The sequence below is a fragment of the Leguminivora glycinivorella genome, chromosome 17 (genome assembly GCF_023078275.1).
Source record: "Leguminivora glycinivorella isolate SPB_JAAS2020 chromosome 17, LegGlyc_1.1, whole genome shotgun sequence".
Taxonomy (NCBI): domain Eukaryota; kingdom Metazoa; phylum Arthropoda; class Insecta; order Lepidoptera; family Tortricidae; genus Leguminivora; species Leguminivora glycinivorella.
In genome coordinates, this window is record NC_062987.1 from 20,727,499 (window position 1) to 20,753,455 (window position 25,957).

Here is a 25,957-nt window from a genome sequence, read left to right on the forward strand (position 1 = left end):
GTGCTAGCGGCACAATAACACCAGATTTGCACGCACTATTGTGATATATAAACTATATGATAATTAATTTGACAATGTTATCAAATATTTGTAAATAAAAACATTTATTTAATCATGATTGTTTTATTGTGATAATAACATCTTTTTTGGCATAAAACTTATAATATAAATATAATTATTATACTGTCATTGCTATCTAAAACATTTTTATATATTTTTTGTTCAAAACATAACTGTTAACAATTCCGTATTTATATCAAAAATATTCATCTTTATACAAAATGTACATTTTTAGAACTACACTTGTAAAATAAGTTTATTTTAATATACATTTTACGCACATTTTGTAAATAGGTAATAAATACCAAAAAACTGTAGTTTCGTTTTTTTTTCACCTATATAGATCTACTAAAGGCTTGTATAAGTATAGTTATACTTAAATATACATTTAACTATACAGTTTCTTTTAATATTAAGGCACATTTTATATTATTATTAAATCTATATGTTTATAGTGACAGAGCTATCAAAGGACTATAAAAAATCCACATTTCAAAATAAGTACACAATTTTTACAGTTTGACAGCTTCGTCAAATAAACATGAAATAAACGTTTAATCGCTGTACAGAAAAGGCACATTAAGAACCCAGTCATCACATTAAAGTTACCTGTGAAACTTTTACGTATATAGGTAGGTAATTCTACAACAGTATAATATATGGAAGAAGTATTTATAGACCTTTTTTGAACGCGCCATTTAAATTATGCTAGTAGACACGAGTGGTAATTACAATTAGAGTCAGTCTAAGTTGTCGGCGACGATTTTATAGTATATCAAAATCGTTTAATTTATCATGGCCGGGCTTTAGATTTCCGATTTTTAGATTTCCAAGTAACAAAAGCTTGTGTTATTTTAAATTCAAAAGTGTAAGCGCTATGAGTTGTCGTACTATGTCGTACTATTTCTATTGACAAATTTTTGGATAATTACTGTAAGTATGTATGTATTCTTTATATGAGATTCTTTGTCACAATTATTCCCAGTTTCACAGGATAACGTGGTAATCAAATGCTTACTTAACACTAAACTTGGCTTATAAGTTATAACAACACATTTTACATCTCTGTCATTTCCTATGGCAAAGAAAGACACGCACTTAAAGTCAAACTCTGGAGCCTCCAGCCTAGCCGAGCCTAGCCTCTTGTCAGGAGGCGCTGTTATTCTGATGTATGGGGTGACAGTCAAGCGCGGATCCAGCTTCGTGTCCAGGGGGGGGTCACGTGGTAAAGGCCCGGGGACCCAGGGGGGGGTCACGTGGTCTATTTGTATGGCCAACTTAGGCTCCAGGGGGGGCCATGACCCCCCCCCCCTGGATCCGCGCATGGTTAACATCAAGCATGCGGTATGCTTGTTTGCCACCGACATGCTATTAAAAGAAGTGCAGGTTGGGCGGAACAATTAATAGTTGTCAATAAGGAATTCCTTCTTGGAAGTATATGTCAGTTAGAACAGCATAGTTATCAATTTTAAGACCGCGACTGTTTCCAAGAATGGCGCCGAGCCTAGCCTCTTGTCAGGAGGCGCTGTTATTCTGATGTATGGGGTGACAGTCAAGCGCGGATCCAGCTTCGTGTCCAGGGGGGGGTCACGTGGTAAAGGCCCGGGGACCCAGGGGGGGGTCACGTGGTCTATTTGTATGGCCAACTTAGGCTCCAGGGGGGGGTCATGACCCCATGACCCCCCCCCTGGACCCGCGCATGGTGACAGTTCAGTATAGTATGAAGAAAATAATTCCAATGAAATTCCGCAACATGGCGCGTAGTCCTATATTCCTGTTCAGGCTTTATTTTTGATTCTAGAAAGTAACAGTTTAGGAGAGCTGCTTACTTTCTCCAAGCAACGAACATCATCTTTTGTCATGACGTTTTTGCTATTGAGTAAAACTAATTCTAAAAATTCATAGTCTCATGATACAGGCTCTGTAAAATTAAAGTTTGTAAATGTGTCTGTTTCTTTATCATATGGAAGGAAAGAGATGGAAAATATAACTTAAGAGCAGATTAGGCAGGATCTCTTTCTCTCGTGTACTTGACGGTGCCGTCTCGCTCCATCTTGACGATTGAGCTCCAAATTAGGATCACTAGGTAGATCTGAAGCACTGAAAAAGAATAAGTGGTGTTAGACAAACTATATATTTATTTAGACTTTATTGCATAGTAAGAATATACAGTCACAAGAGGCAGACTAAATGCTACATGGCATTATCTACCAGTAAACATTTAGGCCAAACAGAGAAGAAAAAAACAGGTGTGGAATATGTAAACCAAATGCACCCGTCTCGAGGAGAGGTTGAACGGGCTAATTGTAAAAGCTGAACGAAACCAAGACAAAACTATCAGGGACAAGATGTTTGTAATTGATGCCAACATTACGGTTACCCATTCTGAAGGAGATACTCTTACTTACTGAATTCTAAGAGAATTCATTTTTCTGTGATGCGTTTTTGAAGGAATGTGATGTGTTCGATTCTCAGTCTTTGGGGTTACTAAAGATTATCTTTAGTTTTCCAAATGCGCCCGCCTTAAAGAGAGCTGAACTATCTCTGTCAGTTTTGAGTTACTAAATAATATAATGATCCTTGGTTTTCCAAATGCACCCGTCTTAAGGAGAGCTAAACTAGCTTTGTCATTTTTGGGTTACTAAAGATGATCTTTGGTTTTCCAAATGCACCCGTCTTAAGGAGAGCTGAACTATCTCTGTCACTTTTGAGTTACTAAAGATGATCTTTGGTTTTCCAAATGCGCCCGCCTTAAGGAGAGTTGAACTAGCTCTGTCACTTTTGAGTTACTAAAGATGATCTTTGGTTTTCCAAATGCACCCGTCTTAAGGAGAGCTGAACTATCTCTGTCACTTTTGAGTTACTAAAGATGATCTTTGGTTTTCCAAATGCACCCATCTTAAGGAGAGTTGAACTAGCTCTGTCGCCTTTGGGTTACTAAAGATGATCTTTTATTTGCCAAATGCACCCGTCTTAAGGAGAGTTGAACTAGCTCTGTCACTTTTGAGTTACTAAAGATGATCTTTGGGTTTCCTGATGCGCCCGTCTATAGGATAGTTGAACAAACTCTGTCGTCTTTGAGTAACTAAATATGATTTTCGGTTTCCAATGTCGCCCCTCTTAAGAAGAGTGGTACTAGTTCTGTCGCTTTTGAGTTACTAAAGATGATCTTTGGTTTGCTTGATGCGCCCATCTAAAGGATAGTTGAAATAGCTCTGTCGTTTATGAGTGACTAAAGATAACTTTATGTTTTCCAAATGCGTCCGTCTTAAGGAGAACTGAATACAGCATTTTAGAATATACCGGTTCGAAAATACTTACTGAGTTGGAAGAGTATGAGAAACAGCTCGCTGGCAGTCTCCTTGGTCATAAACGCCAGGCTGTATGCGAACCCGATGATGGAGAATACGATCTCGAAGTACAGGTACACCTTCATCAGGATCACGTGTTTCTGAAAAATCATGGATGTCATATTAAATATAAAATTGATATGGATGATGGCGTAGCTAATTAGATATCCATTAATTGTGTCTCTCCTGTATGTTCATAACAGTACCTAGTCATTATCAGTAAACAGTAATAAAACATGATTTAAGTCAAGCTAAACTGGTCCAGTTCCAAGAGAGTTTTTTGGTGCTTCATTTTGTACAATGAGTAATCGGTGAGCACATACAGAAAACTAAATAATCACATCATCATCATTAACTTAGCTGTAAGTGCATGTTGTTTTTGTTTTGTATTGTTGTACTATTTATGTGTAAAAATGCTACACCCTAGTGGGGTCCATGTTTGTACCTACAATCTGTAAACACCTCTGTAAAATACCATGGTTGCATTGAATAAATGAATATGAATATGAATCTTCCTCTCCTGGCTAGTTATAGCCTCGGTGACTGGGGTCACTTTTTTTTAAGTGACTGTTCGACCACACTCACTGTACGTTAGCGCTCTCCAAAATAATCACGAACTAAAAGGGCAAACAATAAAATAAAACTAGTGGTGTGGACCCTTCACAAAATATCTCGCTTAGCACTTATTCTAATAAAAATACAGTGTACTTTTAAGAGCATTCGCAATGGCTTAACATGAATGTTTTCAACATCCATACACAATGCAAAACGTGTTTATTTCAGTAATATGATCTGACAACACTTGGATAGCGTTACTCTTGACAGCTGAGCGTGGAAAATAATACGCGCTGAACGAAGGTCAAATAACGCCTTTATGCCCTTGACATGGAGAAACAACGTCAGGAAACAAATGTTTTAGTGTTACAAAAGAAAGTAGAAAAATAATGGCGAAGTATTTGTAGAACTCAGCTACCATCGAGTTTGATAATTTGATATAATTTTAGCATATAAACTGTTCCTCCCTCTATATTATCATTTATTACCGTTTCCGTTGGTTATTATATTAGTGTCTCAAGAACAGTTCTGGGATTGCAGTAGTCCGTAAGTTTACTGCTTACTACTTAACATCATCCTGCTTAACATCAAGCATGCGGTATGCTTGTTTGCCACCGACATGCTATTAAAAGAAGTGCAGGTTGGGCGGAACAATTAATAGTTGTCAATAAGGAATTCCTTCCTGGAAGTATATGTCAGTTAGAACAGCATAGTTATCAATTTTGAAACCGCGACTGTTTCCAAGAATGGCGACATTGGACACGGCTACGTTCCGGTTATTGTCTTGCTTTCTGACAGTTTATTGTAGGAAACATGCTTTATTAACTGGAATTGGTTAGGTCATCAATGTCATCATCTTCTTCTGTCACTGCAGTAACAAATTACAAGAGATCTTTCGTAAGCACAAATGCCATAAAATATATCAAAACACAATCGGCATCTCAAAGTTTGAAACATCACATATTGAGTGCTTTACAATTACAACTTTGACAATGTCAGATATTTGTGAGGTACTCTTTGGCCACTTAGATATATGCAGGCTGTCTTTAGTTATTGGGTCAGTGAGGGCAGCAGCAGATATTCGAAAATGGAAGACCTTCCCTCGATTTCAAATGAATGAAGGTTAGTGTTAAAAGTTCAAGTCTTTCAAGACCGTTTTTGCATTGTAGCACGGCATCTGGTAGCAGTCTTCACTGACTTATTGGCAGTGACCTTCAGTGAAAGTAAAAGGTGAAATTTTCCTTATCGCCAATGTGAACGTCATAGTTATAACTGTCTCCATCATCAGATCTGTAGTATTTGCTATAAAACGGGATAGCTCCGAATTGTTTATGACGCCTTTACTATACGAGAAGTAACATATAATATAGAGGTATATACCTTATGTAACGCAACGATTATAATCATCACTATCATTTGCTATTAGGCGGGATAAATTCAACTGGTCTACAAAGCCGTCACTGTACAGAGAAACTCAAATAAGTCATTGCCCTCACTATACGAGAACTGACATGTACCTTATGTAACGCCACGATGAATGCCACAGTCATAACTGTCTCCATCACCAAAGCTGTGGTGTCTGCTATGAGGCGGGGAAACTCCGAAGGGTCTGTGATGCCCTCATTCCTCAGGTACGAGATGTAGAATGACAGGAAACCTGTCACTACTAGTGTCAGGATCTGGAAACGAGAAGATAAAATATGTAAATTTTGATGGCAAAAAGGGAAATGAGAAGATAAGGCACGATACTGGTACTGGTATAAAGTTAGTTTTCGGAGTTTAACTTTAAATTGTTGTTTGCGAAATTTCTTTTCTTTTTCTGACGTCACGGCTCTTATTACACGCCGTATGCTAAATAAATAAAATATTTATTAAATAACATTTTAACACAAATTGACTAAGGCTCTTAGTAAGCTCAAAAAGGCTTGTGTTGTTTGTATTTAGACAACCCTTATAATACATCCATGACTCAGGAACGAAATATCTGTGCTCATCACACAAACGTGTACTACCGGAGTTCGAAACTAAGATCATCGTATTTACAGGTAGGGTCACTACCCGTCTGACCGGTTCTCAAAAATATGCTTGTTGAGATTTTTTGCAAGCTAAATTGGGCACACTTCCCATAATACGAATGTAATGAAACTAAGTAGAGTAAGCTTAGTGGCATCGATTACAAATGTATCTTGCGTGCAAATGCAATTTTATGGTATATTTAATTATTCTTCTTCTTCGTCGAAACCTCATAACTGAGGGTCGTGACTGAGGGTCGTGACCACCATAAGTCGCTGTACGTTGCAGTGCTCTCCACTCAGGCCGATCTTTTGCCTTCCTAAAGGATCCCTGGAGCCCAACGCGTGTGACCTTCATGATTGTAGTGATTTAATTATTATGATTATATATGGGTAGGACACAAGAGGGGGCCATACAAATTGAGCAATAAGACTACGCAACGGTGTTGTAGCCATTTTACATCCTAGTAATGATATATTGAATTTTATAAATCAATTTGAATTTTTTTTAATTGTAATTTTAAAACATATTGAAATATTGAATAATAATAATTGTGATTAACGTGAGATTAACTCTTTTAATTATATTTAGTCGTTGACATACTTTTTTATTTATATAACAATGGAATGAAGTTAATTATTATTGTTGTTGAATGTGTAGATTTTAATTTTGTAATTTTTTAATATTAGTTATATATTTTGTATAATTAATAAATTTAATACTTAGTTTTAAGAAACATTTGCATGTCGTCATGACGATGACTGAATACTTTTACTTGTCTTCTTACACGAACATCTGTACCTTAGTTATAAGTATTCTAGCAAATAAATTTCTTATTCTTATTCTTATTCTTATAAATGCGGCGCCTCACCTATTAATAATGAAAATGATGACAAAAACATCGCGCATCATGAAGAACTTTACTATTGTATATTCTATCAGGGAAGCGATTTTTGAATTTTTAACGCATGAATTCCTCGTTCGAAAGTCTCTAGAACACGACGAAATGCTATTTTGAAAAAGGATGGCCAGCCATTTTAAATGTAATGGTGATGATCACTCTTTTTCGATTCTGTTAGTAGAATTTAAATCGCTAGTGGAAATCTAACTGAACGAAATTCACGAAATCGAATGGTCGGCATTCAAAAATCGTCCCCCAGATCTACAATTTTTAAATGAATTTTATTCAGAGTGTAGAAAGATATTGAAATGTTTAGGATGACCAATAACATTCGACTAGATCAAACAGGTTTAGTTTAAATTGTGTGTTTTGCTGCTAAGGTTGCACAGATCATTAAAACACGTTAGAAATAGGATGCATCATTATACGAGTAAAACCGGTATGCAGCGTTGGATATAATTATGCTTCGTAATTAAACAAATATGTACGTACCTATATGTAATCTTCACTGCCAATTCATTTTAAACTTAGTATAGTATGTATATTGTAGGCCATCATCATCCTCCTTGCGTTATCCCGGCATTTGCCACGGCTCATGAGAGCCTGGGGTCCGCTCTGACAACTAATTCCAAGATTTGGCGTAGGCACTAGTTTTACGAAAGCGACTGCCATCTGACCTTCCAACCCGAAGGGTAACTAGGCCTTATTGGAATTAGTCCGGTTTCCTCACGATGTTTTCGTTCACCGAAAAGCGACTGGCAAATATCAATGACATATCGCACATAAGTTCCGAAAAACTCATTGGTACGAGCTGGGGTTCGAACCCGCGACCTCCGGATCGAAAGTCGTACGCTCTTACCGCTAGGCCACCAGCGCTTCTTAGCATTGGATATAATTATGTTTTGTAATTATACATTTATGTAGGTACAACCTACATGCAGTTTCAGAAGATTTGAAACTTTGTGTTTTTTATATTTTAAATTACTTTCAGTATATTTTGGTCAAATATTTGGGAAAGGAAAATGGGTTCAGAGCCCGATTCACATGTAAAGCTAGTATTACCATAAGTCAAATACCAGCTCATGACACGAAATGGATCCGATACATCAGTGTCACAAGTTTGTGACGTATTTTTTTTTTAAAAGATTGATCGTTTTTTGTTTTTGCCGTAATGTATTTGACAATTTCAACACATATCAAGTTAAGAATGTGGGCCAAATTATCAAAACTCAGGTTCAAAAGTTTTAGTCCTGTGTCGAGAGATGGCAGTCTGTGCACTGTGACTATACATTTACTTTTGACAGTAATCCATGCTAATTCTACTGTTTGTCCGTCTTTCACGGCAAAACGGAATTAAGATTGAAGTGATTTTTTAAGTGGAGATAGTTGACGGGATGGAGAGTGACATAGTCTACTTTTTGTCTCTTTCTAACCCCCCACTACACTAAAATAATTGGTGGAAGTGTGTATTGAGCATTCCGCAATTTTCAAATTTTTCGCGAGCGAAACCGCGGGCATTCATACATATAATCACGCCTGCACATGAAGGCAGAGAGATAATTATATGTATGCATGTATATATGTATGAAACCGCGGGCATAAGTTAGTTCTCTATATACTCGATCCTCGTTGATATATTTTTTATATAAAAAAAAAAATCATTATATCCAGCGTGTTTAAAATACCGTAGTTTACCAAGTATTTATCGGATGTGTGCAAAGTCCCTTAAGCAACGGTTTGCGCCACCCGCGGTTTCATCACTTTCCGATGCCAAGTAAAAGTTGTTTACTTACCCGTACGTATCCCGAGCCTATACCACGAGTTTCAAATTGGAAATTTCAAAGTGGAAAATTAACGCTTTGAGTGACACTTGAACTCACGGCCTCTGCACACTGAGCCACCTAGAGCTTCCTTACGCAAAACGCGTCATTGTGAAGTGAACCGTTCAAACTTTGCATAGTGACTTTTGAGGTCATAATGAACAACTTTTATTATGGGACTAATGCTGAAAACGCAAAAAAATAGGCTGTTTCATACGTTACGACTGTCATAATACAGATAATTTCTATGGAACAGCCATTTTTTTTTGGGATTTCAGCGTTGGTTTGGCAAAGTTTGAACGATCCTTTTTATTTCACCCTGTATAGTGGAAAGTTTCGCTAAATGTGAATGAAGTCTTGGATGCTCAGATGCTCACCGGTTATATATGGTAGGCGTGTTCAGTGGATACATGTAGAACTCAACATCATAGTGTAATAATGGAAAAAATGGATCAGTTACAATTGCCCCCCAGTCAAGATTTGCCCCGCTGTACCTTACATTTTCTGTTACGTTCACGCTATCGAGTAGGTAAGTATAGTATTCCAAGACTTCCAAAGCTCATGGTAGGCTGTCACAACATAGGTACTAGTGGGGAAGGTCAGTGACACTGCCTGTGTTCTATCGGTGTGATAAAATGTGCATCCGCGAACTGCGATATGGACTTGACATCCTTTTTGACATCACTTGATATTATTTGAACCACACTTCACTAATAGCCCGATTCAACTTTAAAATACGTCAATAATTAGCTCTAGATACGATATTTATTAACATACAATCTCATCTATATCGTATCCACATCTATTATTTGTTATGACTTTAATTTCGAATGGGGCATTTTTACGGTTTCGCTTTTTTTTCGAAAATAATGTTGATGGCTTTGACTTACCAGGTTTCCATATGCGAAGGCGATCAGTCCTTTTCGTAGTGGGAAGCAGAAGCAGCATCTTGTGAGGATTGGGATTTCTATCGAGTCTACCACCTTCTGTCTGAAAATTAAAGAATAATCTATTAAGACGATACGGTAGGGGTCAATTCTCCATACAAACGCTCTCGACTATTTCCTCCCTGGTTTTTGAAGATAGAGCAATAATTTTTTCAACACAGATTGTTATTATTTTTATCTGTATCCGACCGTTTTGATTTTTTTGATATTCTGCTTTTTAAAGACTCTAGAGCCAATCAAAAAATTCCAAAAACGGCCTTTTTCATTGTGGCGCAAAAAAAGGTGTGATAGATTAGATTTAGATTTAGATTTATTTATTTCATAATATAAAATTACATTATAAATTATTCTACCTTAATCTATAAGAATTTATATTATGATCGTCGAGTATGATTTTTAATGAAATATCAATTACAATTATAATTTGATACTAATTTTAAAAATATAACAATAATGATTTATAAGTAATCACAATGTCAATTTTTACATAAAAAGGAAAAAAGAAAAAACAAGGTATCTCATAATGATCGTCAAACTAAAATTAAAATACAATAATGGATTACAGTCAATTTATATTACATGTCATTTCCATATACTCAATTACAGAATACTTATAATGGATTTTCCAATAAAAAGATTTTCAATTGGCGTTCAAAAGTTTCGTCAGATGTTTCTGTTCGCAATTTCGCGGGTAGTCGTTCGTAGTATGTCGGTCCAATCACTCTCGGGTTCTTTACTGAAAGCGCTATGCGACGCGGCACTGTTCGCAATCTCCCTGTGGACCGAATTTGTTTCCTCATACTCAAGATTGGTAACAATTAACCAAAAAAGCTAAACGGTCCGACACAGATTATTTCATTGTTATCAAATTTCGTTCCGATTGATTAAGTTTTGAAGGAGGAAAGAGTCGAGAGCGGAACCTCGATTTTTAAAGATTTTTTTGAAATATCTTTTGGCTGAGTGTTAATGGACATTTTTTTTCGATAAATCTAGTTAATAACATTTGTATAATTAACTAAAATTCCCAAGTTGAAAGGGGGCTTGAAGGAACTAGTTGGTAACCCTTGGCTTAACTGAGAGAAGGATAAATGGACATGATTTTGGAACGGAGTAAGCAAAATGGTTTTTGATTAGGACCTACGTAAAAATATAAGATGCAAGCAGCACTGGTTTGTTTTTTACCTAAAAAGACCTCATAACCAACGAATCTTTCCACTGTATGGATCTAAGGGAACCCTAGCGACATTTACCGTAAGAGGGCAATGCTAGCATCGTTCGCAGACTGTTCTGATTGTTAAAAAATCATTTAAGTATGTATTTTTTACACGCGCAAAAAAACTGGGGCGTAAGCTACCTCTTTCTCCAGACAGCACTTCCTGATTCTAAATGATGAATAAACATAATTTTATTTGCAAGGGCAAGTCGCTTTAACAAAAGGTGACAACAAGAATACGTAATAGGTACCGCAAAAACCACAAAGTGATTGCTCTTGTAAGGTAAACGGTAGACATGATGTATTTGTAAAGTTATTACCTCTAGATATTGCTAGAACACTCAGCAGCATTAGTGCATACGTGGAGAAAGTTCAATTTTTTCTTTGTATAATGCCTATACGAGTTATATCGTCACTACTTTTAAAAAATCTCGTATCTCACGCTGTTCCCCAAAGTTAAAACGCAGTAAGTCTATGTGTATTCCATACATACTTACTACAATTTTCTTTTCATTGACAGACGAAGATACAAGTTTTTTTAAAAGTAGTGACGATATGTAATACAACATCACGCATGTATGTCTCGGATTAAATGGTTGCAAAATGCTTTTTTATTTTCAAATGATTTCCTCTACAAAATCTCAATAATTTTCAACAGATTATCGTAAACAGAGTAAGTAGGTATGTATTATGATTAGTTGTATGTATTATTTGCAAACATTTACATTTTTGATAAGGTAAGACACTTTATGATTATTGTAAATTCACAGTGATAATAAATCAATGACCGCTCGAGTTTTAAAGCATGTATGTAAACATTTGTTACCCCCAGTTTTTTAAAGATTTTTTTAGCACCGCGTAGCGCGTAGTAAAAAAAACCTCCTGATAAACCACCTAAGCACTTTTATTCCATGAATAAAATTATCACTGTAACCCAAAACAATATGCGCAAGATAACTTTTGATAAGTCATCACCTGTTAGCCAATCCGTGAAACACGTGTAACAATACCGCCAGATGTCACGTGCGTTGCAGCAACACCTTGCAGTTAATGTCGGAATAATCTTTAAGAAAGATCTTAACATATAAATGGTAGCTATAACTCATATTTCGTCGAGGATTCACTGAATTTAAATATGTGGTTAAATTCTGTAAAGTTTTATTTTGAATATTCTAGAATAGAATAGAATAAACATTTATTCGTGAACACAGGCAAGACAAAATACACATAATAACAACAGGACAGAAAGGAATGAAGTGCCACGAAATGGCCTCAACTCAGCGTGTTGCTGGTGACTTCCAGCGCTACCTTCAGCGCTGGTGATACCTCAAAAGACAAAATCTATATATGTTCGTCCATCTGCCACAGATATAATATAATTTTAGTCTATAATAGGCTAGTTTCCTACTAGTCAAATCAGCTTCATTCTAAGAACTGTCAAAACGATTTGCTAATATGGAATTACTATGAAATACTGAGGAGTGACGTCACGGTCAATTTATTTTCTTTATGTCTTTCTTTTTGACTTATTGAATAAGAAATTATGTTTAAAGACGACCACTGTCCGTAACTTTCTTCTAATTATGTGGTGCTTTATTTCGTGCACTGCACAAAATATTTTATTTTAATTATAGGAAACTAGCCGCTAATTTGGCATTACTAAGGGCATTACATGATTTCGATCTGTTGGTACCTATTCTAAAACAAACCAAACGTAAAACGTTATAAATTATTAATAATTTCGTAGGTTTAATATATTTTTTTATTTATTTGTAAGTTTTTAATGAATCGTTTTATTTGTTTTACGTTATTCAATATAATTTCTTCCCCTGAAAAAAAAATGGTGAACCTAATTAATTTTTAGTAGTAGTAGTGGTAAACACTTTATTGCACAAAACAAATGACAAGTACAGTGAATAATTATAATGGTTATGTACTATCAGCTGCAAAAGTGCATGGAGAAATTATGAATAATTACACTTTTGCAGCTGATAGTACATTGGCGAGAAGGCATCTCGTGATTGTTTCTCTAATTGTAAATTACTTACTCGTATAATTATTCAGCATTTCAATGACATAATCTTCTCCGTTAGCAATTGAAAATATTTAAAAGATGTTCAAATTACATCGATTCAGATACAGATTATTTAATAAACGTGCCCGTTCACCGATCCAGCCTCTTCTTTGTGTTTGATAAAGCTTAACTGAATGGCTTCTGTAAGCATCTTTAAAAAAATCAGTTTATCTACAGTTACAATATACACAGCGTTTCTTTTTTAACCCCCGACGCATAAACGATGGGGTGTTATAAGTTTAACGTGTCTGTCTGTCTCTTCTGTCTGTCTGTGGCATCGTAACTCCCGAACGAATGAACCGATTTAGATTTAGTTTTTTTTGTTTGAAAGGTGAATTAGTCGGGAGTCGGGAGTGTTCTTAGCCATGTTTCATGAAAATCGGTCCACTATGTCGCGGTCGGGGGCTTTTTCAAAATTGTAATTCTTGTCATTATTTTATTTTCATATTTTAATGAATTTTTGGCCAGTTCTACTCAGAATCATAAGTACCTACTTTCTATCCCAATAAAAGAAAAAAGTGTTCAATTAATGTCCATACATTTATGTTACTTTCCTCTTTCGTTACTCTGTATGGAAAATGGTAACACAAAAGGAACAAATCGTTTAGGACAATTTTATTAGGATTGAAAAAAAAACCGATTGAGTAGACAAAATATGAAAATAATAAAATATGGCATTTAAAAAAGTAGACAAAAAAATAAATAACGCTCATCTAAAAATTGGACCATCGAATTCTACTAAAAGACCCGTCTGTATTTAATGTGTCACATTCTATCAGAAAGAAACTCTCACTCACAAAAACATAAACTATGACTAACCAAATAAATATTAATCTAAATAAATAGATTACAACAGACATAACAGCCCTAACAGCCATGAAAAAACTTATTCAATTTTGTACCATTATTCTCACTCTGAGGTTACATTTTCAAGTGAACAGTAAAGTTCAATATCATTGACTTATCTATGACCTCTTGCCATCATTTATTTAAACCCGTTTACTCACAATTTCACTTTCTACTACTAGTAAGTCACTAAGGCACTGGTCCCACCACTAGCTAGTAAAGCGATGAGCTATCGGCTATTTATGCGACAAATAGTGGAGTAAAAGTAAGGTACCCTGGACATAATTCAATAACTCGTCCTTTTTGATATTTTATTGGGTATTATTATTAAGCATCAAATAGTAATTATGTACATAGATAAAAAAAAAAGACGATCGTATTCATATCTTATAAAAATCATGAGATAAAGTACATTATCCCACTTTTCGCTAACAGCAAAATAGTTAACCGAAAACTTTGTTAGATTAACTTTGTGGTGCACTCAGATGCGATCAGTTATTAGCGATATTACACAGAAAATAAATCTGATTGTGTACTTTTTTTTACCGTTTTCATTTAATGTAAATATCTAGGTAGGTAAAAATGGTGACCATGATATATATATCAATTTGCATTGTATTAAGTATATATAGACATTTAACACCGATCTTAAACATATATTTTCAACGCTTAAATAAACATGAATTTCTCAGTAGGTATAAATTGTAACTGAGATTTTTTTGCTTAAGACCAGGTTTTTGTGTACTATAATCATGATTTTATCAAAATTAATACTGTGAAGGTCGCGCTTAAGAAACTGTAAATGTCAGTAATTTAAAAGGGTACAAAGTTGTCGTAGAGCGGCTGTCGCGGGGCGGGGGGAGCGCGCGGGGCGCGGGCCTGGAAGAGCGCGCCGCGCACCGGCCGCGTCACCGCGGCGGATCGGTTAATAGGTTAGGGACGTAAGGTACCGGCCACACCAGAGCGTCGCGTGTCTCGGGGCGCGCAACGGACGTCCGCGCCACGCCACCTGAGTGTAATTCAAAAATCGTCTCCTCAGTACATTTTGTATAGGAAGGACGTAAGACGCGCCCCAGGCGGCGTGGCGCGCGCCGCGCCGCCTGGGACTTGGTGCCAATAGGACCATCTCGGGGTTATACCCGTTCGATTAAAAAAAATAATTTGAAAATCGGTCCACGATTCTCGGAGATATCGAGTAACAAAAAACCGGCCAAGAGCGTGTCGGTCCACGCTCAGTGTAGGGTTCCGTAGTTTATCGTATTTTTCTCAAAACAATTTTCCTAGAAAGTCTTTATAAAGTTCTACTTTTTTGATCTTTTTTCATATTTTTTTAAACATAAGGTTCAAAATATAGAGGGGGGGGGGACGCACTTTTTTTTCCTTTAGGAGCGATTATTTCCGAAAATATTAATATGATCAAAAACCGGCCAAGAGCGTGTCGGGCCACGCTCAGTGTAGGGTTCCGTAGTTTTCAGTATTTTTCTCAAAAACTACTGAACTTATCAAGTTCAAAACAATTTTCCTAGAAAGTCTTTATAAAGTTCTACTTTTGTGATTTTTTTCATATTTTTTAAACATATGGTTCAAAAGTTAGAGGGGGGGGGGACGCACTTTTTTTTTTTTTAGGAGCGATTATTTCCGAAAATATTAATATTATCAAAAAACGATCTTAGTAAACCCTTATTCATTTTTAAATACCTATCCAACAATATATCACATGTTGGGGTTAGAATGAAAAAAAATATCAGCCCTCACTTTACATGTAGGGGGGGTACCCTAATAAAACATTTTTTCCATTTTTTATTTTTGCACTTTGTGGGCGTGATTGATATACATATTGGTACTAAATTTCAGCTTTCTAGTGCTAACACTGCTAACGGTTACTGAGATTATCCGCGGACGGACGGACGGACGGACGGACAGACAGACATGGCGAAACTATAAGGGTTCCTAGTTGACTACGGAACCCTAAAAACGATCTTAGTAAAAGTAAACCCTTATTCATTTTTAAATACCTATCCAACAATATATCATACGTTGGGGTTGGAATGAAAAAAAAAATCAGCCCCCACTTTACATGTAGGGGGGTACCCTAATAAAACATTTTTTTCCATTTTTTATTTTTGCACTTTGTTGGCGTGATTGATACATTGGTACCAAATTTCAGCTTTCTAGTGCTTACGGTTACTGAGATTATCCGCGGACGGACGGACAGACAGACAGACAGGGGAAACTATAAGGATTCCTAGTTGACTACGGAACCCTAAAAAACATTCAGTCGAATTGAGAACCTCCTACTTTTTTTGAAGTCGGTTAAAAAAACAACCTTTATTGCCGGCCGGCAAACGGCTAACCGATTGAAACAGAAACATAAATGAAAAGAGAGGGCGAACGGCGACACCTGTGTGTCGGCGATTTCAAAGGTAAGCGCACGTGCACCCGATCTCGCTACCTACGCCCAGGTGCGGGCGCGGCTTTCGACCTTCGCGCCGTGCAATAGAATTTAATGTCGGCTGCTCGTGTGCGGTCTGTTTGTTTTATAGTGGCGGCATTTTCAACATCAAAGGGTGAGCCTATTTTGTGCAAAATTCTGTTATATCAATAACTTCTCACGTCACTAGATTATCGACTTTGAATGTCGAGTATATTTATAGTATCATCACTTTATTTCAGTGTACGAATTTCGTATGTGTTAAAAATCATTGTTCTAGCTTCATAAACCAGGAGGAAATAATGGAGAGCGTTTATATGTCTTGTTTTGCCTTAATTCAATATCATCACATATTTTTGTTGCTGATAAAATAATACATCCTATATATCAAGGCCTTGTAGCTCGGCGAAAGAATCGTGATCGCGGAGTGCGCCGGCACTGATTATAATTATTTTGTCCAGTTATTATAATAACCTATACAAAAAGTACCGATAGAATAGGTATTCTAATCTATATCTGCATAGAACTATTTAAAACAAACCACAAAAGTTCATAGTTGATCGTTATTGGTACAGTCAGCAACTCAGCTGTGAATACAGATAAAGTGCCAAATATATGTATACACATACCTTAATGTACCAAGTACCAACACTTGTACAGGAAATAAAATACTCTATACATATTTTTGGCACTTTGTCTTGCCAGCTGTGTTGTTGACTGTACACGATCTAAAAAGGAGCCGAACGGTTATTATAATTACGCGGCGACTTGCGTAGTCGGCGGCCGCGCGATACATAGTGCTGTCTGTTCAGGCCCCGTAGCCGAATGCCATTTCTCCGACGCGAAACGAAAACGAAACGCAGACTGGCTCTGTCGCGCCAATACGGAAGAGCGATAGAGATAGATATCTACTAGCGTTTCGTTTCGTGAGCGTTTGTGCCATTCGGCTACGCACCCTGTTCTCACTACCACGAATTTGAAGAACAATATTGCTGTCTCTCTCAATCTTTAGGCGTCATTCATATATTACGTCATACTAAATGTGACAATCCATGTTAAAGGATTAAAAAAGCGTGACATTGGGGGTCCAAATAGTAGTCCATAAACCACGTCTTTGACCAACGTGAGTGATATCTCTGTCACTCTTTACGTCTTTACTAACAGAAATTTAAATAACAATAGTGCTATCTCTGTCACTCTTTACTAACAGAAATTTAAATAACAAAAATGCTATCTCTGTCACTCTTTACTACCAGGAACTTAAATTATTATAGTGCTATCTCTATTCTCTGTCACTCTTTACTATCAGGAACTTAAATTGTTATAGTGCTATCTCTGTCACTCTTTACTACCAGGACCTTAAATTATTATAGTGCTATCTCTGTCACTCTTTACTGTGTGCGGGAAGTGCACATACCACGAGTTTGACTAACATGAGTGCTATCTCTATCACTCTTTACTACCAGGAACTTTAATTATGATAGTGCTATCTCTGTCACTCTTTACTACCAGGAACATAAATTTTATTATTACAGTGCTATCTCTGTCACTCTTTACTACCAGGAACTTAAATGATTATAGTGCTATCTCTGTCACTCTTTACTGTGTGCGGGAAGTGCACATACCACGAGTTTGACTAACATGAGTGCTATCTCTGTCACTCTTTACTACCAGGAACTTAAATGATTATAGTGCTATCTCTGTCACTCTTTACTTCTAGGAACTTAAATATTTTTTTCGGTTTCGGTTTTGGTCTTGGTTTCGGTGTCGGTTTTGGTGTAGGTTTCGGTGTCGGTTTCGGTTTCGATTTCGGTTTTCGTTTCCATTCCCGTTTCGGTTTCCGTTTTCGTTTTCAGTTTTGTTTTTGTTTAAACTAACAGAACTAAAACTAAAACCAAAACCAAAACCAAACCAGAAACGGGAAACCGAACACGGGAAACCGGATATCGGATACCGTATATCGGATGCTGGTTACCGGTTACTGTCTACCGTTTACCGGATACCGGTTACCGTCTACCGGTTACCGGTCACCGTTTACCGGATACCGGTTAACGGTCATTGGTTACTGGTTACCGGTTACCGGTCACCGAATACCGGAGACCCGTCACCGGTTACCGGTTACCGGTTACCGGATACCGGATACCGGATACCGGATACCGGTTACCGGATACCGGTTACCGGATACCGGTTACCGGATACCGGTTACCGGATACCGGTTACCGGATACCGGTTACCGATACCGGATACCGGTTACCGGATACCGGTTACCGGATACCGGTTACCGGATACCGGATACCGGATACCGGATTACCGGTTACCGGTTACCGGTTACCGGATACCGGATACCGGTTACCGGATACCGGATACAGGATACAGGATACCGGATACCGGTTACCGGTTACCGGTTACCGGTTACCGGGTACCAGATACCAGAAACCAGGTTTTGATTTCTGGTTTCTCATGTTACAACGTGTATAGATTAGTCGATACCAAGTCGGACACTTCCGATTAGGCGATTTCGGCTCGCATTGTTACGCAGCATTCGAGTGTTGAGTTTCTCACACATGAGGCCCCCTAATAAAATTTGTACCACTCATATTATTGATTTGACTCTCGCAACACAAACACCTCATGCCCACACAAATACACACAAAATAAAATCATTCACAAACTTCAAATCATTCAAAAACTCAACAGTCACACGCGCTCCTCGCGGTCCTCTAAGAACTCCCTCGCGAGAGTCGACACTTCAAAATGAAGCGACATCGCATCGGCTCATCATCCACAAATCCGAAAAGATCCACCGATAAATTTGTACCGGAAAGACCTCACCGCGACAATGTCATATTACCCAAATTACTTCAAAAATCCTCTGAAAGTGAAACAGTTCATTAGGTTTACCGTAAGAGTGAGTGAGACAGACACGCACTGTGCTTCAAATTTGCCTCGCCAAAATACGTTACACACGACTCGAAAGAATACAGTCTTAAGCGCCGCAAGCTTTCATACATATTACGTTGTTGTGATCCAAGCATCTCGTCAAGCTCGATAGGTACTATTATTGAGCTAACGACTTGACCAGTTTAACGTGACCTATCGGACTAATTGATTTGTATGACTTTTGTCACTTGTAATAAGGGAGCTCTCTTATACTGGACGGTGAAATATTTGTTATCGAAGCGTTTTGAAAACGCGGCGCCCTTGATATCGCCGAGCGAAACACGTGTTGACGACTCGCCGCCCGTTCCCGCTACTACTATACTAGCTATACCTACTCTGTGCACGACCTTATTCTGCAGGTAATAACGTTCATATTAAAGCGCAAGTAAGAAAAATATCAATTAAGTAATGAATCTTACATATTTGTTGTTTAATTGATTTCGTATAGTACTAAGAATATATTAACGGCAAAATTTACCATCTTTCAATTTAGTTAGGTATTTTTCCTTTCCTAAAATTATCAATATTTAAGACTTTTGAACAAGCGCCAAAAGTATTGGTATAAGTTTTAATAATTTATCAACACACGTAATATTATATTCATAATAAATTGCAGGATTACGGTTAACAATATTTTCTAGTGAAATACGCCTGAAAATGTGTAACTTACTAAACCTTCTTTATAAATGATAGTTCTGTATGAATTATTTATAAAAATTAGATGTTTTTATATGAAATGCAGGTGTCACAACATAATACAAGCACTTTTTCCGGATTACATTTAATACTTTAGTTATAAAATCAAAAAATATTCAAAGTTCGTTTTTATTTTTTTTTAAATTGAATCAGAACCCTAATTTGATTAATAATTTGTATTTTAACTATCACTAATGATACTTTATACGACAGAAAAAGAAAATTACGGTTATCGAATTATGTCCAGGTCAAGCTATTTTTCCTGGTCTAAAAAGAATAGTCTAGAGCCAATTTGGCCACAAGTCGTCTCCTTCACGATTTTCGTCGACATCTCTTCTAAATACCTAAAACAGGTATGGATATGTTCCTCGTTCTCTCCAGATTACGAATTGACCTGTTTTAGTTTAAGGAGGGGGGGACGGGTCGAGAAAAAGGGGGGGAAAGATGGCGACCGACCATCATAGATATTTATTCACATCTCGAGTCCTATGGCACCAATCTGTTCGTGCGAGGTGTCATTTGAAAGTTTATTAAACCTACTTTAATTGTTTTCAAATAACTATGCTCATAAAAGTAACCGTTTAGGAAATATTTGAAAATATTTGTTTTTTTATCGCGCATGAATTGCACAAGTACTAGTAAAAAATGCGTCTAACTCAATAAACAATAACTTTACCGCAATTGATGTTATTATAAAATTTTTGCGTCTATTCATGCTCTTTCTAAAAATATAAGTTTCATTGTTATATGATAATATATAACCATGTAATTAAGAATTTTGTTTGGCAGGGGTTATCCTCCAGGTCGCATAAACGGGCGCTGACCGTAGTAAAGTATTCAATATTTTTAAGGTCTTATTTTACGGATCCATATAGGAGAGGTATCGTTTGAAAGATAATTAAACCTACTATAATTGTTTACACATAACTATAATATTAAAGGTAGCTGTTTACATAATATTTGAAAATATGTGTTTTTTATCGAGCATGAATCGCACAAGTACTGGTAAAAAATGCTTCTAAGTCAATAAACAATAACGTTACCGCAATTGATGTAATTATAAAATTTACGCGACTATTCATGAGCTTTCTAAAAATATAAGTTTTATTGGTAAGTGATAATATAACCATTAAATTACGAATTTTGTTTCGTAGTGGTCACTCCGCCGGTCGCATAAAAATGAGCGCTGACCGTAGTAAAGTATTCATAATTTTAAGTTCTTATTTTACGGATCCATATGTAAGAGGTATCATTTAAAAGCAAATTAAACCTGCTATAATTATTTTTGAATAACTATAGTTATAAAGGTAGCTGTTTACAAAATATTTGAAAACATGAGTTTTTTTTTCGAGCACGAGTTGCACATATACAGATAAAAAATGCTTCTAACTTAATAAACCATAACTTTACCGCAATTAATGTTATTATAAAATTTACGCGAAATTTCATGCGCTTTCTAAAAATATAAGTTTTATTGGTGTATGATAATATATGACCAAGTAATTACGAATTTAGTTTAGCAGGGGTCACTGCGCCCTGTCACGATATTGGGTGCTGACTGACCGTCGCCAAATTTTCTACGTTACTCAGATCCTATTTTACTGATAAATTTGTGAGAGGTATCATTTGAAAGCATATTATGCGTACTATCTTTATTTCTAATATTTCAAGTCAAAACTGTAGAAGTTTACAAAATATTTGATTAGTAATATGTGTATTTTACTGTGCATGAATAGCATTGGCATTGATAAGACACGCTTCTAGCTCAATAAATTATAGTTTTCCGCAATTGAAATAATAACAAAATAAACGGAAAATGTATGACTTACACAAAAAATAAGTTTGGTTTGTATTGCATAAACAATTAATTTGAATTTGTTCAGCTCACCTACTGCGCACCATTATATAAATGGATGTCCACCGTCGTTGCCTTTATCAGATTTTATTTCACTAATCGTATATTCATAATAAATATAATCTATCACGTATCGAATTTACTTATATACTTAATTGATCAGTAAAATAAAATCTGTAAAATGATGAAAAAATCAAGGCAACGGCGGTGGACATCCGTTTATATGACGATTGACCGTGCGCAGTGGGTATGGTGGACAAATTAACATTAATTGTTTAGGCAAAACTAACAAAACTCATTTTTTGTAAAGGCCATACATTTTGCGGTTCATTTCGTTATTATATCAATTGCGGAAAAATATAATTTATTGAGCTAGAAACATGTTTCACTCGTATCAGTGCGAATGCTATTCATATACAGTAAAAATACACATATTGTCAAATAATTTGTTAACTTCTACAATTACGACTAAAATTATTAAAAAGCAACGATAGTACGCATAATATGCTTTCAAATGATACCTCTCACAAATTGATCGTTAAAATAGGATCTGAGAAATACGTAAAATTAGGCGACGGTTAGCACTTATTTACGTCACGGGGGTGCAGTGACACCTGCTCAACCAAATTCGTAATTACTTGGTTGTATAATATCATACATCAATAAAACTTATATTTTTAGAAAGCATATGAAATGTCCTGTAAATCTTATCATAACATTATTTGCGGTAAAGTTATTGTTTATTGGTCATGCACCAAGATACAATCTTAAAAATTATGAACACGGCAACGAAAATGGTCATCCATGTATATGACGGTGCGCAGTGAGTATGATGGATAAATTAACATTAATTGTTTATGCAATACTGACAAAACTTATTATTTGAAAAGGTCATACATTTCGCCGTTTATTTTGTTATTATATCAATTGCGGAAAAAATATAATTCATTGAGCTAGAAGCATGTTTAAAGGTGGAAACCCATTACACCATATCATGCTATGACCGTGCTATGAACGTGTCAGACAAAAAAATATTCTTTGTATTACAAAGTATGAGGCTATGCATACTAGCCCGTTCCATCACTGATCATACCCGTAGCGTGCCATGCACGGACCGTCAAATATTGTCGGCGAGGATATTTTGCCGGTGTCGAAACGCTCCGTGAATGGCACGTAACGGTGATAGAACGGTGCGTGCAGGCGGTCAAACGGGGTATAACCGCATATGGTGACCGTTTGAAGCACGTTATACACGCGTTGTCATACTTCTTTCAGTCACTATACTCGCCTATGCTACGGGGATGATACGCGGACACTACGGTCACTATACTCGTCTATGCTACGGGGATGATACGCGGACACTACGGTCACTTAACTCGTTATGCCCGGATATGAAATGATGTGGACACGTTGTAGTGGGCATAGCCATCCGTGTCGCGTTACATTCCGTGCCTGACACGTTCATAGCACGGTCATAGCATGATATGGTGTAATGGGTTTCCACCTTTACTCACATCGGTTCCAATGCATATTTTCAAATATTTTGTTAGCTACTACAGTTACAACTAAAATTATTGAGAACTAATGATAGTACGCATAATATGCTTTCAAAAGATTCCTGTTAAATAAAATAGGATCTGAAAAATATAGAAAATTTGGCGACGGTCAGCATCCATACGTGGCCGGGCGCTGTGGCCCCTACTTAACCATATTTGTAATTACTTGGTTATATAATATCATACACCAATAAAACTTATGTTATTAGAAAGCGCACGAAATTCCGCGTAAATCTTATACCAACATCAATTCCGGAAAAGTTGTTGTTTAAATTGATTAAGAAGCATTTTTTACCAGTAGGTACTTGTGCGACTCATGGTCTATAAAACACATATTTTCAAATATTTTCTAAACAGCTACCTTTATGATTATAGTTATTTATAAAAAAATATAGTAGGTTTAATTAGCTTTGAAACGATACCTCTCGCATATGGATCCGTAAAATAGGACCTCAAAAATATTGAATACTTTACTACGGTCAGCGCCCATTTCTGCGACCGGGCAGAGTGACTCCTGCTAAACCAAATTCGTAATTACATGGTTATATATTATCATATACCAATGAAACTTATATTTTTAAAAAGAGCATGAATAGACGCGAAAATTTTATAATAACATCAATTGCGGTAAAGTTATTGTTTATTGAGTTAGACGCATTTTTTCTAGTACTTGTGCAATTCATGCGCGATAAAAAAACACATATTTTCAAATATTTCGTAAACGGTTACTTTTATGAGTATAGTTATTTATAAACAATTAAAGTAGGTTTAATAAGCTTTCAAACGACACCTTGCACGAACAGATTGGTGCCATAGGACTCGAGATGTGAATAAATATCTATGATGGTCGGCCGCCATCTTTCTCCCCCTTTTTCTCAACCCGTCCCCCCCTCCTTAAACTAAAACAGGTCAATTCGTAATCTAGAGATAACGAGGAACACATCCATACCTGTTTTAGGTATTTAGAGGAGATGTCGACGACTTTTTGTAAAAGAGGTCGTTTGGTCCCTGACTAGAAAGAGATGTAGATATTATAGCTGAGCGATGAACTATAAAATAGTCAATAGCTCAGCTATAATACATCTGTCACTTTTATTTACACGGGAGCGACTATCTTTTGTCGCACAAATAGCCGATAGCTCATAGTTTGCTAGCTCGCCGTGGGACCAGTGCCTAAGGATCACTTGCACCACCGAAAATGAAGGGTTACCCATCATTTTTAACCCCCGACGCAAAAACGACGGGGTGTTTTAAGTTTGACGTGTCTGTCTGTCTGTTTGTCTGTCTGTGTGTGTGTCTGTCTGTGGCATCGTAGCTCCCGAACGGATGAACCGATTTAGATTTAGTTTTTTTTGTCTGAAAGCTGAGTTAGTCGGGAGTGTTCTTAGACATGTTTCATGAAAATCGGTCCACTATGTCGCGGTCGGGGGTTTTTTCAAAATTTTAATTTTGTGGTTAGGTTATTAGAAAATAAAATAAAAATATTTACAAATAAAAAACAGGAGCAGGCTCTTGATATGATGGATATAATGGTGATTTTTATGCGACTTTCGGAATTACAATAATGCACCTTAATAAAATGTTGTTTATGTTTATAACTCATTGTTATAACTGGATACGAATTGGTAATGCTTAAATGAAGGTTGTTGACCCCTGTTGAATAAAAAAGTAAATAAAATGGATGCTTATTTAAAACAAAACAAAAAATGTACGCTTATTATGAAACAATAACAATAATTGTATAAAAACCTTTCTTTGCAATCAATTTCAGAGAAATGTGACCTTACATAGAAATTTGAATAAATATTTCAAAAAAATATATATATATTTCAAATATGAATTATCTGACAAATCGTATCGCCGATAGTACTTTTTCTAATGTAAAATGCTTAACCAACGTAACAAACTGTCTCTAAAGCCCCATTTAGATGGTACGAGTTTCTCGCATCGAACGTACGATTATCGAAGTACGAGAAAAAATATCGTATCATGTAAACTATGCGTACGATACCGCACGAGAGGGGGCGATAATCGCCTCGCCTTTGATATTTGTATGTCTCCGTGTAAACAAAACACATCTGCGAGAATCGTATACGAGTTTATACGCTACTCAGTCGAAATGTATTCAGTAGAAATCATGTAAAACATGGTGTTTTTATATTTATAGCTACCTCTCAGTAACTGCTAAAACCAAAAATAAATTCGGCTTATTAATATTATACAGTTAATGTTTACCTACTGACATTTTACCCCATATATCTATGGGGCAAAATGCCTACGATAATTTAAAAAAAAAATATTTATATTCTACGTTTAATAATATCCTAAACCTAATCGCAAGTATCGCAACCAAGATTTTATTAGCTAGGTAACGCTACGGTCGAAATCATTATTTTCCCTATTGTATATTATTGAGACCTTCATAAATCATTTATAGTGTTTTTAATATTATTGGGTACTATTCATCTTAAATTCAAATAAATCCAAGGTAAATTATACCCAATATTATAAAAAAGCATATAATATATGTGTATATAATTAATTAATTAGCAACTAGGCACGCAAGTTGACAGGCAAGACTCGTATGAAAATCGGTTCGCTCCGATTCGTGCGATAATCGCACGTTCGAGAAAAAATGTCATACGAGAACCGGTTTAGACGAGTCGAGAAATGTTATGGAAATATCTCCCGAAAATTCTA

The 25,957-nt window shown here is 36.2% G+C and overlaps 1 protein-coding gene across 2 annotated transcripts in view; it reads right to left on the bottom strand.

Annotated features, from left to right (window-relative positions):
* Nucleotides 1-1,739: 1,739 nt before the first annotated feature.
* The window catches only part of LOC125235642, a 75,578-nt gene continuing 51,360 nt past the window's right edge, over nt 1,740-25,957 (bottom strand). The window contains exons 2-5 of one of the 2 annotated variants that reach the window (XM_048142242.1): nt 9,590-9,689; nt 5,483-5,644; nt 3,382-3,511; nt 1,740-2,160 (exon numbers count right to left, since the gene is read on the bottom strand). In XM_048142242.1, the coding sequence (XP_047998199.1) occupies nt 2,063-2,160; nt 3,382-3,511; nt 5,483-5,644; nt 9,590-9,689 (490 nt within the window). In that variant the 3' untranslated portion in view covers nt 1,740-2,062. The remainder of the gene's footprint in view (nt 2,161-3,381; nt 3,512-5,482; nt 5,645-9,589; nt 9,690-25,957) is intronic. The other variant, XM_048142243.1, reaches the window with a different exon arrangement.